Raw genomic sequence first — 18,943 nt, 5'->3', positions numbered from 1 at the left:
TTTTAGACAAAGCTGTAATATTCAGAATTCATGAAATTATCTGTGATAAAAACCAGTTATAAAAATTATGTAATTCAAGGACATCATTGTTATCTTAAGCCTCGTGTAATACTGTAACTTGCTTACATCCACATCAGGATTTTGGCTGAAATACTTAATGATCCTTCCATTGGAACTACCTGGAATTGGAGAAGTTTTTGTTGTACAGAGTCAAATGAAGAATGATAATAATTTAATCTTGCAATATACTGCATGTGCTGGTGCTATTTTTATACAGTGAGCAACATCTTTACAGCAAAATAATAAAATATTCAACTTCTTCATTAAAATGGAAAATATAATTACCTAAGCCCTAATTTAGAGCAACAGGGGTGGGGCTAGCGCTTACACATTTGGAGGCCACCTAATTCCTTCAATGTGCAGCCAGGATTGAGACTGATTGATTGAGAGATTTTCTCATCGCTTTTCAAAGTCTGGATAACAAAATGCAGAACCTACCCAAGGTCACTAACAGTAACAAAAAATCTGAGATGAGAACCCAGATGTCATGTCATGCTACCATCATAACGGACTATGGTGCAGGATAAACTGATGGACAACACTTTTTCATTTCTTGGTAGATGCTATTAGTTCATGACAGAATTCACAATCTGATAATGCAAGTTTGTAAAAACAAAAGTACAGATGTAGCATCACACTCCTTCTGAGACATACATGTCTTTTTCTCTTAAAAGAAAACATTTTCTTCCTAAAAATATAACATCCTTGAAGAGTACATACGCTCTCTTAATGGAAGCAGTAGGGTGTAGTAAAAAAAGTGTGACTGTTAACTAAGAAACCTGAATTCTAGTCCCAAATGTGTCCATAATTGCAATGGAGACAAACCATTTCCTTTTGCGGAACCTGTTTTCTCATCTGTTTACAGTGCTGTATATGATTACACTGCAGCTAAGATCTATGCTCAGAGACGACTAACCGCCCTGCTCTTTCCAAGCTATTCTCTTCTGCCAGATGCAGTGCCTCCAACTTGGCATTTCTGTATAGGTTGCACACACTGTAAAAACAAAACTTCCTATCTGCTCAAGGATGATGCATTCACTTAAATTCTAGTTAACCTATTTAGTACATGACAGGCGAAAACTGGGACATCGTATGCTAAAACATCTTTTCTGCTATCTTGTCAAGGCTCATTCTGATTCTCGTGACTGACTGGTCAGAATTCTTACAAGAGAGTCAGCAGCAGCCACTCCACAAGACTCATTCCTTGTAGCTGCCTTTTGGAAATGGTAATCATCTACCTACCCCTCACCCTCCTGTCTGCACAGCTGCTGATCTGAAAATTATGATATGTCAGACATTTTACAACCTTAACATCCATCAAGTCATCTTTACATTTTTATCCCAGCTTCACTGTAATGGATTTTTAGGTAGCTAGAAAGGTTGGCCAACCAAGACAGAAAGAAGTCACATCATGAAAAAGTAGCATGCGGAATATCCGTTTCTTACCTTGCGCTTGTTGGTAGGACACACATAGAGATAGCTTAAAATGGTTTTCAAACCAACTTTATCATTCAGCTTCTCATAGGTTGTTCCATAATCGGTTGACCTATAATTCAAAAGGAGCATTAATGAGGACAGAAGTATATGTCATTTGGCTGCCTGTCAGTATAATGCATGTTTTACATAGTAGAATGGTTCTCAGGAGGTTTCTAAATGATTCATGCAGTATATAATGATGCTTAATTATGTACACAGTAGCATCATGTGAGTGGTTAACATTTGCATTTAAATTGAATTGGTAAAAATTAAAATTCCATCTTTCTGCTGCTCCTTAATGTACGCACAGTGCATAAAAGATGTGGTTCATTTAAAAAAAAATTAAGAGATGAGGGTGTCCCTTGAATTGACCAAACAATTCATTTTTAGTTAGAGATGCATTTCCAAACTTTTGCTTTCTCTTTGACAAAACAGAAAGCTGGTTCTCCTGATTGATCTACAAGTTTGTGTGTGTGTGTGCACGCGTCTGTGTGTGTTTCTTGTGAGTCAGAGTATATATGGTGGGTCATTCCCTTGAAAGGTCATTCAGTTTGTTCTATTATTTCAGAGTAAGAAAATGTCTCAATAATAAGTGAAATTCCACAATCTTACTCACTGGCCTTTTCCAGTATTAAGCAACTCTGAGTTAGGATGACAATGGTTCTTAGCACTGACTTCACCTGTCATATATAAAAATATCTATATCTATATCTATATATAAAATTATTTTTTTTGAAACAGAGTCTTAATGAGTCTCTCTGGGGTTGAGTGCATAGTGTCATAGCTCATTGCAACCTCGAACTATTGAGCTCAAGTGATTCTTTTGCCTCAGCCTCCCAAGTAGCTGGGACTATAGGCACCTGCTGCAACGCCCAGCTATTTTTAGAGACAGGGGCTTGCTCTTGCTCAGGCTGGTCTTGAATTCCTGAGCTCATGCAATCAGCTTGCCTTGGCCTCCCAGAGTGCTGGGATTACAGACAGAGCCACTCCATCTGTCTTATCTCTCATCTTTGTCTAGCCATTGGTCAATAAGTTATTAATTTAAACTGAATAATAGGTTTTAACCACCTTCTCTATGAAGGCCCACTCTGTCTTTCAGAATGTTTAATCTTATTAGATCATCCATGACAACCATGTGTAGTGGGGATTATTATCTGCATCTGAAGAAAGCGGGTGAAAGAACGTCAGTGACCTGCTCAAAGACAACGTTATGATTAATAAGTGCGACACCCAGAATTTGAAACCAGCTGTTCTGGCTCTAAGCCCTATGTCGCTTTCATTATGCCTCAGCTTTTCTTTTTCTTTTTTCTTTTTTTTAATTTAAAAAGTCAGATATAAAATTTCCTTTCAGCTTTTTTTCCCCTCACATGACAAATTCTTTATAAATTCGTTCATTTACTCACATTATTAGAGTTGCTAAAATGTATCAGACACTGTCCTAAGTGTCAGGATATAATACACAGACCCTACTATCAAGTACTTCACAGCATTATTTGAGAGAAAGAAATAAGTAGTTACAAAGTGTTCTGTGCAATGATAAAGATATGAATTAACAATGCTTGGAAAATAAAGTTCATTTAATTGGAAAAACACAAAAATGCAATATGGTAGAACCTCTACAGCTGACCACCTCCCCACATTGACCACCTCCTTACGTTGATCGAATTTCCACAGACCAGACGGGTACCACAAGTAACTATCAGCATGATAGGCTTAGTTCCTTATGTTGACCTCCTCCATATGTTGACCAGTTTGTCCTTTATGTGGTCAATTTACAAAGGCTCTACTGTAATTTTAATACATTTTGGATACTACGATAAGTTACAACTTCTTACAGATAATAATGACTACACAGAAGAAGTTTGTATTAACTAACACCTCACTATCATTCATTACTTTGGCCCAGACACTGGAAGAAGAAAGTCTTTCTGGCATCAGGAATTAAGGATTTATTCTGGCTGGGAATTCAAGACAATTCTTCCTATAAATTGTATATAGATGGTAAATACAAAAGAGTCAATGCTTTAGAAAATTTAAATGACACTTTAAATGGCTGAGGAATGAGGTTGTAAACAAAACTTCTTGAAAAAACCAGGAACCTTGGAAATGGGTAAGTTTAGAAAAGGGAAGTGTAGAGAGCACCATAGACCAGAAGGTGCCCAGGATAATAGAAACACAAAACTGGCATTCTTCAAGGCCAATCTTTGTTCAAACAAAGACTGTTCAATCAAATGAACATTACCTTGATGGTCAAGCATATTTGAGGAACATTCCAGAAACCCTTCACAGGGTTATATCATGATCCATAACAAAAATTCTTGAAATTCTCCTTCCATGTCAATCTTTTTCTCTGTAAATTTGCAATTGATATGAGAGTTCTTGCTACTCTAGGAAAAATTTGAGATTTCTTTCTTCACCCAGTCCACTCTTGGTGTTTGACTTTTTCTCCCCCTCATCCTAGCCTTCTCGGGTCAATGGTCTCTTCATACTAGGTCCTTCTGGCCTCTCAAATCTTGCTAATCTTATTCTGGCTCCTTTTATTGTACAAGTTTTATCTTTCCTTTCTTTTCACTACTCTGAACAATACTCACAAGTTTGAAAATAAACAGATGCAGAATCTACCCACTGGTGGGAGGAGGATGAATGGTGTAAATACTACTGTATTGATAGATTTAGCCTAGAGATAGTTGGAAATCAGTATCATTGGACATTATCATTGGAAATAATAGAATGATCCAAATTTCTTAGTGGAATAACAGTGAAAGAGGCTAAAGAAGTAGACCAATCCACATGGGCTGATGAATTCCTTATAATCTCCAATTTGATTCTTGAAATACTCAAAGGATATTTTTACCTTAAAAAAAAAAACACCATACAAAGGCAAATGAGGGTTGTTCTCTAAAGATTCTTTATACTAATGGAATTATTCTTATCTGCATGTGTGTCTGTGAGACTTTGCATTTAGCTCTAATTTCAATGTGACAAGAGGACAGTGGAATGACTGACTCAGATTTTTATTAGCAACTTTTTTTCTCAGCAAGCTTATGCTTTGTTATTGGACATTTCTCTCTTATTATAATATCACTTTTCCACCAATCTAGGTCCCTCAATGCATCTGTCATTGTTTTGTTTCTTGATAATTACAAAGCTCAAAAGCTGATCCATAATTTGTTTTTGTTTTTTTTTTTTGAGACAGAGCCTCAAGCTGTCCCCCTGGGTAGAGTGCCCTGGCTTCACTGCTCACAGCAACCTCCAACTCCTGGGCTCCAGCGAGTCTCCTGCCTCAGCCTCCCAAGTAGCTGGGACTACAGGTGTCCGCCACAACACCTGGCTATTTTTTGGTTGCAGCCATTATTGTTGTTTGGTGGGCCCGGGCTGGATTCAAACCCACCACCTTAGGTGTATGTGGCTGGCACCTTAGCCACTTGAGCCACAGGCACCGAGCCCCACAATTTGTTAACTCTCCACTCCAACAGAGTGAAATGTTTGAACATTATGGCTCTGTAATAAGCAATTGATAGAAAGATTTTTAAAGAGATGCATTTTCACACATCCATGTGGTTTACGTAAATCAGTGGTCCAGGGGTGTCCCACAGAACTAGAATTAGACAGCGCGTTGACAGATAACCTCCATAGAATTAGCAACCAGGGGGCATACCTTAGCATAGTAGTTTAACAGACAAAATGTTGAATACTTGCAAACCTGTCAGTAAATCATTACTGCACTAAGTTCTCTGAGTTCTCTGAGAACTCCTGGCCTCAGCACTCTCACCATGGGGGTCTTCCTAATTTTACTTTTCCTTGCAGTCCAGCCACCAAAAGATTGAGGCTTGGCACAGTAGAGATTCTTGAGAAATTCACTCCAGTGCCTCTGCTGACTGATCTGTAAGTGGCTACACTAATCAGCCTGCACCCTAGTTAGGCTGACAGTGACCTCAGAATGGCCCTGCACCCAGGAAGGCACAGTACTGCCCATCTGCAAACCCCAATTTACAGCTAAGAGCTGCTCCCATTATACTTGCAAGGTCAATTGTAAGCACTGTAGCCTCATAGGGACATGGGAGTGGCCTGGCCAGCAATCCAAGGTACCAGTTAAATACTGTAAGTCTCATACCTAGACAAGAGAAAGAGGCATATTTTCCAAGATCAAAAAATATTGGAGAATGCTGATTAGACAAAATGTAATGTTCTTTCACTTCATAACACTTCAGAAATTACATTATTCCCATATACACTGAGCCCCTGAAGGGCATACTTCATGTGGCATTTTCTAAACATATCTGACTAGAGGATCCATTCTGGAGAGATCAGCGCTCTGTGCAAAACACGGGAGGAACACAGTATCAAATACAAAAAATACAAAGGAAAGATTTGGGACTTGGCTTCAGAAGAAAGGGGAACAAAAAAATTTTTGAAATAAGCTGAAATTTGCAAATGTAAAGGGCAGCCTGTGCCAGCCACAGAGTGACTGCCATTATAATGAAAAAGCCAAACAAATAACAAACCATCGAAAAGGAAGGCATGGCTCGGCGTCTATAGCTCAACCGGCTAAGGCGCCAGCCACGTACACCTAAGGTGGCGGGTTTGAATCCCCAGACCGACCCGCCAAACAACAATGACTGCTGCAACCAAAAAATAGCCAGGCGTTGTGGCGGGCGCCTGTGGTCCCAGCTACTTGGGAGGCGGAGGCAGGAGACTCGCTTGAGCCCAGGAGTTGGAGGTTGCTGTGAGCTGTAATGCCATGGCACTCTACCCAGGGGGACAGCTTGAGGCTCTGTCTCAAAAAAAAAAAAAAAAGAAAAAGAAAAGAAAAGGAAGGCATCTTAAAATATCATCTATTAACGTAATTAAGATGCAATGTATGGAGCCTTGAGTTCTTGTACCATTTTTATAAACATTTCAAAGCAATTACTTTTATTCTCGAGCCTTTGTTTACAGGTTGACTTATCTGTAGATGAAAAACATAGCGTCTGTCAACACCTATGCGATGTCAGAAGCTGTACGATTAAAAAGATAAACATTCCAGGCAAATAAATACGCAAGCTATTAAGTCAAGGCTCACCACTTTCTGCTTTTGATCTTTAATCCTTACTCTACCATTTGTACAAATATATCTTAGTGACTGTTAGAATGTTTAAAAGCACGTCTTTATTTACATATTTATTATCTACATAGAGCTCAGATGAGTTGCTCTGAGAGGTAAGAAACCACACCCCAAACATCTCACTTGCCTTCCAAGAACTTAGGACTTTTTTGACACGGCAAAATCTCCTGTTACACTTGAAGGACTGATCAATACAGGATATGATTAGTTTCCACAAGGAATTGCAGAAATATAATGAGTGATTGGATTTCTTCTATAATCTTATGCCACCAAACGAGTTACTGAATCATTTGTAAACTAAATCCATAAAAACGCAGAGCACAATTACTGGCGCGTAACAAGCTAACGCACGTGATAGATTTTGCTTTTCATGTTCTGACTGATCTTTTTTTTTTTCTTGATTATCTTGGGTCTTCTTACTAAAATACATACCATGAACCCGAGGAAAATCTCAAACACTAAAAATAATTTCACTTTTAAGTTATTTAGGAGAGGAAATACTCGTGAAGTTATTTTAAATGTTTTTAACATTTTTAAATGTAGCCAAATTTAGTCCATCATACTTTGGAGGACATGTGCTAATAGTTTTATGGAGAACCTGGATCAGAGAGTTAATGGTAAGAGCTGGAATATGGCAGTTAAAGATGCTACTGCCTGTTTCTATAATTGTGTCTGAATTTCATTGCTGAATAGACTATTATGTTTAAGGAACCTAACAGTTAATACACTAAAAATGAGTGTTCACTGTGTATACACAATGTGATCTAAGCTATTCATAAGTAGAATCCTATGAGAGGTACTCTGATATTAACCAAATATTACAAATAATAAAGACTCAAAGTGTAACCAACTAACTTTAGGCAAAAGAACTTTGAAAGTGCACGGTCCACACAGGCTATCACACCAGACCTTGCATTCTTTTTGTTTGGATTCTGAGACAGAGTCTCACTATGTCACCCTCGGTAGAGGGCCATGGCATCACAGCTCATAGCCGCCTCAAACTCTTGGGCTTAAGTGATTCTCTTGACTCAGCCTCTCAAGAGGCTGGGACTACAGGCACCCGTCACAACACCTGGCTATTTTTCTGTTGTAGTTGTCATTGTTGTTTAGCAGGCCTGGGCCAGGTTTGAACCTGCCTACCTCCGTGTATGTGGCTAGCACCCTAACCGCTGAGCTACGGGCGTGGACTCCAGAGCTTGCATTCTTATTCCCATCTTTCAGTGCTTCTATCAACATCCTCAAGGAACAATTCACAGATGGAAAAGGAGATGTATGAGAAAATCCAGTCAAGCATTTCTTAATAAAAGAAGTGTGAACTCAAACTGTTTGATGTTCAGCATTAAGCCTGGCCTTTCTTCACACCTACTAAAATGACAGAGCGCCTGCCGGGTGAATCACGTTTAAGACAAGTACGAGGAGAAATTCTCACAAGGATCTCAGAGGAAAAGAAGGTATATATCTTCTATATGATCCACTCTGGCTTCTGGGGAGGCTAGAAATATGAAGAAAGTAATTGGCATCATCCTGTTACTAACTTGATAATGCCTCGTTAAGTTTACCAAGATGGCCCAGTCTAATAGAAAAAAGCACGTTTTTAAACCCAAACAGGACTGCAGTTAGGCAATCGTTAGCTGAGTCATCGGTCCATGTCCTGGTTTCTACAGCAAATGAATCCTTCAGTACTCAAGGCTTGTCGCATACAACTCACATTCCCACTTCTACCTAACAGGTTTGCAATATAATTGTGATATGCCTGACCCTTAATTTCTCTTCTTCCTCTGCCTCCTCCCCACCCCTTGTCAACTCCAGCTTTAGTTGGAAAGCTTTTTCCCCAGACACCCCAACAGATGGCCCCTTCATTTCTTTCTCAACACAGCTCACATTGTAGGAAATGGCAACATCCCTCTCTCCCCCAGCACACCCTGTCCTCCCTAGACACTTCTGTTTTCTCTTCATAATACGTATTCCCATCTGATAGATTTTTATTGATGTTGTGTCCTTCTGCCCCACCAGAAGGCAAGCTCCATTTGAGCAGGGAGGATGTGTGCTTCCAGCACTGCTGCCTTCCTAGCACTCAGAACACACCCTGGACACAGAGGGCACAGGCGATTTATTTCTGAGTGACTTGCTTCTTCAATGGATGCTTGTTTTTCTTCTGTGGCCCACTGAGTTTCTATGACATCAAAATCAAGAAGCTGACATAGTCCTTGCTGTTAGAAGATATGATTGACTCTATGAGAAGAAGAGAGACTAGGGTGGTGCACTTGTTCTATTCCATGCCTTCTATTATTTAATTAATAAACTAAGTGGTTTTGGTTTACAGATATTGAATGGGAAGTACATGGTTCTCATATACTCTGTCCCTGACATGTGTAAACATCTCTGTTGTCAACATCCTCCACCATAATGTTATGATGGTTGAAAAGAACCTACAATGATACATAATTATCACCCAAAGTCCACAGATTATATTAGGAACCATTCTTGGTGTTATACATTCCCTGGGTCTTGAAAAATGTGTAAAGACATGTGTCTACTACCTTGGTACCCTACAAAACAGTTTCACTGCATTAAAAATCCTCTCTGCTACTCCTGTTCATCCCTGCCGTCTCCTTAACCCAGATAATCATTGATCTATTTACAATCCCCATGGATTTGTCCTTAGATGAATGTCATTTATAGGTTTGCCCCCATTTTATTGCACTTAACTTAATTGTGCTTCATAGACACTACATTTTTTTTTAACTAATTGTAGTTTTATGGCAATCTTTCATGGAGAAAGTCCATTAGCCCCATTTTCCATCATCATGTACTTATTTCATGTCTTTGTGTCACATTTTGGTAATTCTCAATGTTCCTATTTTGGTAATTCTCTTCTGTTCCTATTTTGATGAGTTTTTACTATGAATGTTTGTTAAATTTGTCCTTTTGTTTTACCCATAAATAGATGTTAAATTTGTCAATTTTTTCTTCATTTTTTGATATAATTATGTGATTTTTCTTTTTCAGTCTGTTGATAGGATTAATTACAGTGGTTTTTTTTTTTTTGAGACGGAGCCTCAAGCTATCCCCCTGGGTAGAGTGCCATGGCATCATGCTCACAGCAACCTCCAACTCCTGGGCTCAAGCGAGTCTCCTGCCTCCGCCTCCCAAGTAGCTGGGACCACAGGTGCCCGCCACAACGCCCGGCTATTTTTTGGTTGCAGCCGTCATTGTTGTTTTGGCGGGTCCGGGCTGGGGATTCGAACCCGCCACCTCAGGTGTACGTGGCTGGCGCCTTAGCCGGTTGAGCCACAGGCGCCGAGCCAATTACAGTGTTTTTGAATACTGAATTAGCCTTACAATGTAGGATAAATCTCACTTGGTCATGGTGTACAACTCTTTTAAAACATTATTAGATTTGATTTTCTAAGATTTTATTGAAGGTTTTTATAACTATGTCCATGAGTGATAATGGTCGGTGTGGCTTTGTTTATTTCTTAAAACATCATTGTTTGTTTTTGATGTTAAGGTAATACTGACATCATACAATGAGATGGGAAATATTCCCTCTGCTTCTGTCTTTGGCAAGATTTTGTAAAGAACTGGGGTAATTTCTTCCTTTGATGTTTGATAGAATTCATCAGTGAACCTATCCATGCCTGGTACTTGTTCTGTTGAAAGATTATTAATTATTCATTCAATTTATCTAATAGTTATAGACCCATTCAAATTGTCTATGTTTTTCTCTGTCTCAGATTAATATAGCAACTTCCATGTTCTTTTGATTAGTGTTAGCATGGTATATTATTTGCTGTCCATTTACTTTTAATCTGAATATGTCTATATTTGAAATGGCTTTCTTCTAGATATCACATAATTCAGTCTTTTTTGTTTGTTTGTTTTGTTTGTTTTTGCTCAACTCTAAGAATCTCTGTTTTAATTGTTAATTGATGTATTTGGAACACTGAAATTTGAAGTGATTATTGATGTAGCAGGATTAATATCTATTGTATTTTTTACACTTTCTATTTGTCATCCTTATCCTTTGCTCCTATTCTTCCTTTCTATATGTTTTTTGCTTTTTTGGTTTCAATTAAGAATTTTTGTATGATTCCATTTTCTTTCCTTTCAATTATATATCTTTTATTTTTAACTCTTGATAGTGTTTTACTTAAAGTTTGCCAAGTATTGTTACAATGAATCCAAGTCCACATTCTAATAACACTACACCACTTCATAGGTAGCATGAGAACTGTACAATAAAAATTTCCCTATTTCTCTTCCCAGCCCTTGTATCATTGTTGTCATTTCACTTATATATAAGCATAAGCATAAAAATGTTCATATAAGAATACATAATGAAATACATTCTTACTATCATGAACGAAGTGATATCTGCCAGCAGTTCTCAACCTGTGGGTTGCAACCCCTTTTAAACAAGGAAAATACATTGCAGCATTAGGAAGGTTGAGAGCCTTTAGACAAAGTAAGTATAAGAAAAACAAAAGTATTTGCCATACTTTCACTTACTCATTTTCTGATGTTTTTCTGATGTTTTCCTTTTCTTTATGTAGGTTTGAGGTTTTGACCTCTATCATTTTCCCTCTGAAGAACTTGAATATTCCATTTAAGGCAGGTCTACTACAACAGATTTCCTCAACTTTTGTCTATCTAAGGACATCTTCATCTCTCCATTTTTAAAGGATACAGAGTTCTAGTTTTGTTTTTTTTTTCCTTTTCACTCACAATTTTAAATATTTCACTCCACTCTCTTCTTACTTGTTTGTATCTGAGAAGAAGCCAGATATAGTTTTATATCTTTGTTTCTCCATAGGTAAGATATTTTCCCCCTTCCGTTTTTTCAAAAGTTTTTACTTCATTTTTGATTTTCTATGAATACAATATATCTAGGTGTTCTTTTGTTCATTTGTTTTTTTTTTTATTTTCCACTTATTCTGCTTGGTGTTCTCTGAGTTTTCTAGACCTGTGGTTTGGCATTGACACTCGTTTGCAGAAATGCTCAGTTATCATTGCTTCATATGTTGCCTCTGTTTCTTTCCCTCTCTTCCCCCATTGATATTCCCACTATACACATACTTTTGTACTTGTCCCAGTATTCCGGTTTTGTGTTTGCATTTTTTATTTCTTTGTTTTTAGGTATAGGAAGTTTCTGTTGTGATATTATCAAGCTCAGAGACTCCTGCCTCTGCCCTCTCCAGTAATTAGCCCAGCAAAGGTACTGTTCACATTTATCCACATGATTTTTTTACATATGATTTTAGATTAGGTGTGGTGGCAAAAGGGAATTGATCACTTCAGCTCAGGAGTTCAAGATCAGCCTGAGCAAGAGTGAGTCCTTTCTCTCCTAAAAATAGAAGAAGTAGTCAGACATTGTGGTGGGTACCTGTAGTCCCAGCTACTTGGGAGGCTGAGGCAAGGGGGTAACTTGAGCCCAAGATTTTGACGTTGCTGTGAGCTATGATGACTCCGTGGCACTACCCAAGATGATAGAGTCTGTCTCAAAAAATAAAAATAAATAAACAAACATATACACTCTTAATCTCTAGCATATCTTTTTGATTCTTTGTTAGAATTCCCACTTCTGTACTGACATTATCCATTTATTCATGCATGTTGTCTATCTTTTCAATTAAATCCCTTAACATATTAATCACACATTGAGAGTCTTATAATTCCAACAGCCCTGAAATATATGACTCTGATTCTAATACTTGTTTAATCCCCTCAGACTGTGTTGTTTGACTCTTACTATGCCTGAAAGGCTGACATGAAGTACTAGGTAAAAGAAACCATAGTCAATGGGCCTTTAGTAATGAGGTAGTAATGGGGGGGAGGGAGAGTAGTCTATGTCCTGTGATACCACTTCTCTGATGGATCTAAGAGTTTTTCTAGTTTTTAACTTGTTGTAAGGAAGGTTGGCAATTCTAAGTTCCTTCCATTCTGGACCAGACACCAGGAGTGCACCCTTCTACTTTTTAAATGCCTGGTACCCATTTTTTGACTGCTTTAAATATTCTGAGAGAAGTGAACATATTTTGTTCACCCTCAAGTCCCTAGTCCCCAGGACAGGGCTGGAACGATCAGGTGCCTTCTCCATGTAAAGGGTGGAGAATGTACAAGGCCTAATGGACATACTCTGCACTAGTGATGAGTCAAGCTTCTACTTCAGCACATTTTACAAAGTAGCCAAATCGTCTGACCTTCTCCTTCTCCTGCCCAAAGCCATAGGGAGGAAAGTTGCCGTATTATGAATACATACAGCCATACTGCCAAGGTCACAAAGCAAAGACTCAAGCTATAGAGGGAAGACTGGAGACAGGAAGCATCAGGGCATTACTCAAATTATTGCCAATGAGATGTCCTAAAAGTGGAACAGTATTCACCTCTAAATCAAGCAGCTGAGGCATCTGTGTTTTGTTTCTTTTCCTAAAATCATTAAGAGCAGCCACTTTCATTGCTCCTAGTGCATTTGGCAGCATAAAAATAGCTTCCAAAGCCAAAGGCACATTGGCTGCATCACAGACTCAGCTCCTTTATAACTCAGAATGCATGAGGTTAAAGCAGTGAGAATAATTTAGGGTTTGGAAAATGTTTGTGAGTGAGTCGACATTTAAATAACTTCATTATCATTCATTGACAGATTTTTTTTAACCTGTCATTGCAATTGATATTTCTATTACCACGTTATAACAAACCCCTGCACATTTTAAATACAGTCACTGGATTCCATTAGTCTACCCACTGTCAAGAAAATATCTTCAAATCCATTTTTCATAATACCTCAAGAATATAATAGGCAATCTACATCAAACGATGACGTGGGGCTGAAGGAAATTGTCTCCTGCTTTCTAAGGATTCTGCCCTGAAATACGTTTGCCTGTCAGGCTAAACATATAATTTAAATGTTCTGGTGAGAAGTTGTGGTAGATTCTGAGCTGAAGAAGTTTCCCTCTGTTTCTTAAATTTCTTGAGCTTTTCAGGTTAACTTGTAGTATTAGCTAAGGGGATTAAGCAGTGGGTTTAGGGGAAAATCATGTAAATGTTATACAAAGATATTTCTACTCTGCCATATAACACCAAATTTTATATCAGACAATTTTTTAAAATTTTTTAAATGTAAGGTACTTAGTGTAATAAGTTGTAAAAGTTCTTGTCTTTCTGGTATTCTGTGACATTTTCTTTCTTCTACTTGTATATGTTTATGTTATGTTTTTTGATGTTTTTAGTTGTATAGGGAAATTTCAAGATGAAATTTGAATGTATTTTAATGGGGTTGTGTGTCTCTTGTTCTGAGGACATGGTGTCAACATAGTAAATAACACAGCACAGCAACTTTTCTGCTTTGGGGAAACTTTTGTCTATAATACAAAGAACAGTAAAGATAAAGGTTACCCTTCTCTCTGACATGTCTGCTGGCTTATTTTTTCATATAAAAGTCATCAACACTGGCACAGATACCTAGATCTCTGACTGTTTTGCATAAGACAGAGAGAGCAAAGCAATTTGAGCAGAGGTCCCCTGTTCAGCTCTTAGAGACAGGTATTATCTTCACTAGGGGACGTCCACACTTCCTGCTTGCACACACACTTTCTCCTGTCTGTCCCACTGTATCCTACATGTACCCTCCACTCCAACTCTACTTTCGCTCCCTATGGCAGGGCATTTCTAATCCTACTGTGGCTGAAACTTGTCGCAATAATTCAGGTAACTTTACTACCAGCTCCTCCTTCAAGATTCAGTCTCTCTCATACCTTCATATCTTGGCAAATCGGCAATATCCACTGCTGAGCAGACAGGCTGTTAGAGGTGAGGAGGGCCGAAGGCACTCTTTCTCATCTTTTGAGATTCCCCTCTGTAGTCTCCTTTACGAAGATGTTACTTCTGACCATGTTCATCAACAAGGCAGTCTTTGTTCTCTCTCCAGGATACTTCAGACTCCTCCGCATTGTACTGTCATTGTCGATGTTCGTGGTTTTCTGTGCCAATGGATCCAGTTCTCTAAAGGCAGGGCTAGTTCATGTTTATCCTTTTCCTTCTCTCTGTATCACAATTCATTTATATATTTCAAGGCTTGACTCAAATCTCCCTTCCTGCATTGAACCTCACATTCCTCTGCCGAATGGAATGATTGTCTCCTTTCTTCTTCATGTAGCTCATGTGAACCTCTCCTGATCGCCTTTATATTCCTTCTTGTATTATACTTACCTGCGTCTGATCTCTCCTGCCAGATGGCCATCTGCTAGGAAGCAAGACTCATTTATGCTTATTCTTTTGTGCCTCTCCCCACCATTGTAGCTGCTTCTTAAAATTCAGAAGTTGCTCCACCGCTGTTGCTGAACTGAATGGAACACACAATCCTAAAACGTTCTCTTTCATCTCCAGAAAATTTAATGCAAGAGATTTCGCATTTTGTTTTTATATTTCTTTTTTGGAGGGTAGGGGAGCAAGAAAATTTCATAGCTCCCTGCTGAGTTTGTGTCAGGCAGGAATAAATTTGAGACATCAATATAAGAGAAATTAAGGATTCATTAATAAAGAACTCATACAAATTCATACAAAATATACTACATATTAATTTATTAAAATATTATATATAAAAATAGCTATGGAAAACAATGATATGCATTTATCAGTGACACAGGTACAGATGAACTCGGGAGGAGAGGGGAATATCTATTCAGTTTCATGACATGTTCTATTTTTCATATAACCTGAATCCCCAGGTATTTCTGATCCAATAGTAGCTACCATCAGACTGTGGTCAAATCGTTCATAGAATGCAGTGCCCCACAGCCTGAACAAAATGTTCCTAAACAAAATGTTTTATGAATAATAACAGTGGAAATTTATTGAATGCTTCAAGTATACCACACTCTGAGCTAAGTAGCTTACAAGATTTATCACACTGAATTCTCACAACATCCAATGAATTAAGTACTGGTATGATCCACATTTTACAGACAAGGAGACTGAGACTTAAAGAGGATGATCACCTTGCCCAGTGGCACACAGCAATAAGGAGCATGGCCTAGATTCAGAACCAGGCAGGAAGGCTCGACAGTCAACATCCTTAACAAAGAAGGGACATGGTGACTCACCCATTCAGGTGTGCAGCTGTTCACAGGAAACAGCATGTCAGGAAAAAATGGATGTTTCTAAGGGAGAGTTTAGATCATCTGGCTCCTGAACCATCACTACTATCTGTAATATCCACCAGTCATCATCCTAAAGTGAATTTTATATAAGAATGAAGACTCCTTGGCCCAAACATCTAATAAACCAAGACTTCACTGGATTAATCGTAACAGGGACTACCACTGACTTGCCCACTAGTTGTGAAGAATGCATTGTACCATATGTGAAATGGCACCTGTGTATAAATCCCTTGTCTCAGGATGCTTGTTAGAAAATGAATATGAGTAGTAACTCCCCATGAAATGCACCATTCCTGCTAGACTACTTTCCTTCCCTCTCACATGGCACTGGGCAGGGCGAGGCAGCAATGTGATTGTCCTGACCCAGGAACAGACAAAAATCAGTCAAATACTTATCAAATGAAACCAGATTTACTGGTTAGATTACTTGGCCCTCCTGGCCTTTCAATAAAACACACATATGAAAATTATGAAAAGTGTATTCTGGAAGGAAAAGCAACTAATAAGTATTTAGCAGTGACAAAGGGGATTTGTTTACCCCATAATATAACAATAATTCAAATATCCTCAATTGTATAGGTTGGTCTCTGGGTGTCATGGTCTAAAGTCAACTTTTTACACTTTTTTCCCCAGAGATGAAGGGACTTTCAGTGTCATCTGAAGGGGGCTTAACTGATCTTTTATTACCTCTAGTTTTTGAAAGGTTAAATGAAGTAGAAAATGAGTGAAGTATTCTCTTCATAACTATTGAGATAAAAGAGTACTCTCTAGCAACTGGAGAGAACTAGATGAGCTGATCTCTACCCTTGACTCTAAAATTCAAGAATTCCAGCATCAGAGGAAGTTTTAGGGACCTGAACCTTCATCGTGACACTGACTACTCACTTCTATTCACTTCTAGTGAGAAGTGAAGTTTACAGGTAAACGTCATCCCCAATTGCTGGATTCATTCATTCCAGGGATTGGAATGTCAAGGTGGAAGCAAACCCTCTTTGTTGTTTCCTGACTGTTTTCTACCCAGTTTATTTGCTGGGGGATGACTGATCTCGGTTAGAAAGCATGGCTTGTTGATGACGGCATATCATTGCAGTGCCTGACAACATCACCATGTTTCTGGTCTTTATCTATTACTTTGAGGAAACCTAAACATTTTAGAAAGGCAGAGCTTCCATGACATTTAAAAATAATTTCATCTCTGTTCAATGTAATTTTTTGTGTGTGTGTATAAAATGATAAGAGTTCAAGCCCCCATATAATTAAATATTAGATATAAAGTGATCATTGAAACGCTAGGCTTCCACTCCACCCTCCCACCACACACTAATTTACCTCTCTCAGTAACTCTTTAACTCTGTCATACAAGATCTTGGGACCAATAAAATACAGTTTTCTGCATAAAAGAAAAAGCCTGACTTTCTGATTCTATAGAGGAAGTAGCTGAGACTTAGATTAACAAAGTTGAAACCTGAGTTCAGACGTGAATCCAGGTTTTCTTATCTTCATGCTAAGATATTTCACAGAATTATCAGTTATCAGATATGCAAACCAGGCATCTCACCAAGAAACAAAAACATTTTATGAAATCTAACTGTCCTAGAATTAATTAACACTGTTAGAAAGGAAGGTGATAATATTTGTGGGAAAAGGTGATTTTCCCTAAATCAAACAAATAAGAAATAAAAACAGATGCCTGCATGTGTAAAAGGCTATGTCATGTTATACCTCAGAATTACATCAGACTGAAAATTGTAGTTACAGTTAGGAAAGGGCCAAGGACTAGTGGTGGTAGTTGATCAAAGAGGATATTAAAAATGAAAAATTATATATAATTCTTATAGAAAAAGCATTCAAGAAACCCTCATGAAATATAAAGTTTCTTTTTGAAAAGCCAAGACTTACATCACTCACTGATCTCTTTCCCTGTCAATTTGGATGTAATGAGACCTAACCAACTCACAGGCAATATCAGTTTCACAAAATCTGCATGGTCCAGCTAACAAAGGATAGAGCTCTACCATGCACCACTGACCTAGGCCACACTGAACATTTGCCCACAAATACCTAGGACCCACTGCCCCTAGATTTGCCAATTTTTTTTCTAAGCAAGATAGTCCAGGAAATTCTGCCAGTCTAATCCACAATCTTAGCCTGGTCCCTTTCCTGGATTTGTAAATCCTTCAAGAAAAACATAGTATAACCTAAAATACTCAGACTCATCTTGGCTTACGTTTTTTCCTGTGGGAAAGGCAGGACCTAAATAGTTGCTAACAGATGCCAAAGTAGGTTTACCCAAAGCCCAAGACTTTTATTCTTCACAATCAGACATATATGTAGCCTATATGAAACTATTAGAAATTTAGCACAACAAAGTAGGGTGATGGTTCATCCATTCATTCATTCATTCAGCAATTATTTATGAAGAATCTCCTGTGTCCTAGTCTTTCTTCTGGTCTGGTCTTCTGGGTAACAATAAAAGAACCACACACACACACTATATATATACATATAGATATGCATATATACACACACACATACACACACACAAAATTATTGTTCTCATGGAGCTTAAATTTTAGTGAAAAGAAACATACTATGAACACATAAACAAACGTAAATGTTTTTTCAAGGGATAGTAAGTACCATGGAAAAGAAGGAACTTGAGTAAGGAAGACTGATAGTAAAGATGGGCATACCAGTTCCATGGCATACTCACAGAAGGTCTTTCTGACAGGGCTTTTGTGAATAATGTGAATGATGTAAGCAGGCCAGGGGCATGTGTTGAGGAAGAGTGTAACAGGCACAGGGAAAGTCAGGTGCAAGGACACCAAGTTAGGTCCAAACTCATTGCATATGACTCCCAGAAGGGACTTGAGCATATTTGGAACACAGGCCGTGGGTAAGGAGGAGGATTGTAACAAAGATGGTCACTCACCAAGAAAAGAGTATTTAGACCTCATTGAGCCTTGCAGGATACTTGAAGTCACTAGGGAGTTCTGATAAGGCAAAGCACACAATCTTACTAAGGTTTTAATGAGGTGAAGGATCTGGAGTTACACTTGGGAGCTCAGTTTCCCCATCTGCAAAGCAAAATAGGGAAAATAATCCTACCTACCTCACAGTAGTGTTGGAAGAGTTAAATGTGATA

The 18,943-nt window shown here is 38.3% G+C and overlaps 1 protein-coding gene across 5 annotated transcripts in view; it reads right to left on the bottom strand.

Annotated features, from left to right (window-relative positions):
* The window catches only part of SORCS1 (sortilin related VPS10 domain containing receptor 1), a 505,175-nt gene that overhangs the window by 233,961 nt on the left and 252,271 nt on the right, over positions 1-18,943 (bottom strand). For all 5 annotated transcript variants that reach the window (XM_003787186.1, XM_003787185.2, XM_003787187.2 and 2 more), the window contains exon 3: positions 1,507-1,606. In XM_003787186.1, coding sequence (XP_003787234.1) covers positions 1,507-1,606 — 100 coding nt within the window. The remainder of the gene's footprint in view (positions 1-1,506; positions 1,607-18,943) is intronic.

This window comes from Otolemur garnettii, unplaced genomic scaffold, assembly GCF_000181295.1.
Source record: "Otolemur garnettii isolate 467f Iridium unplaced genomic scaffold, OtoGar3 scaffold00021, whole genome shotgun sequence".
Taxonomy (NCBI): domain Eukaryota; kingdom Metazoa; phylum Chordata; class Mammalia; order Primates; family Galagidae; genus Otolemur; species Otolemur garnettii.
Note: the sequence above shows the minus strand (reverse complement) of the source record. Positions and strands in the feature narration are given on the sequence as shown.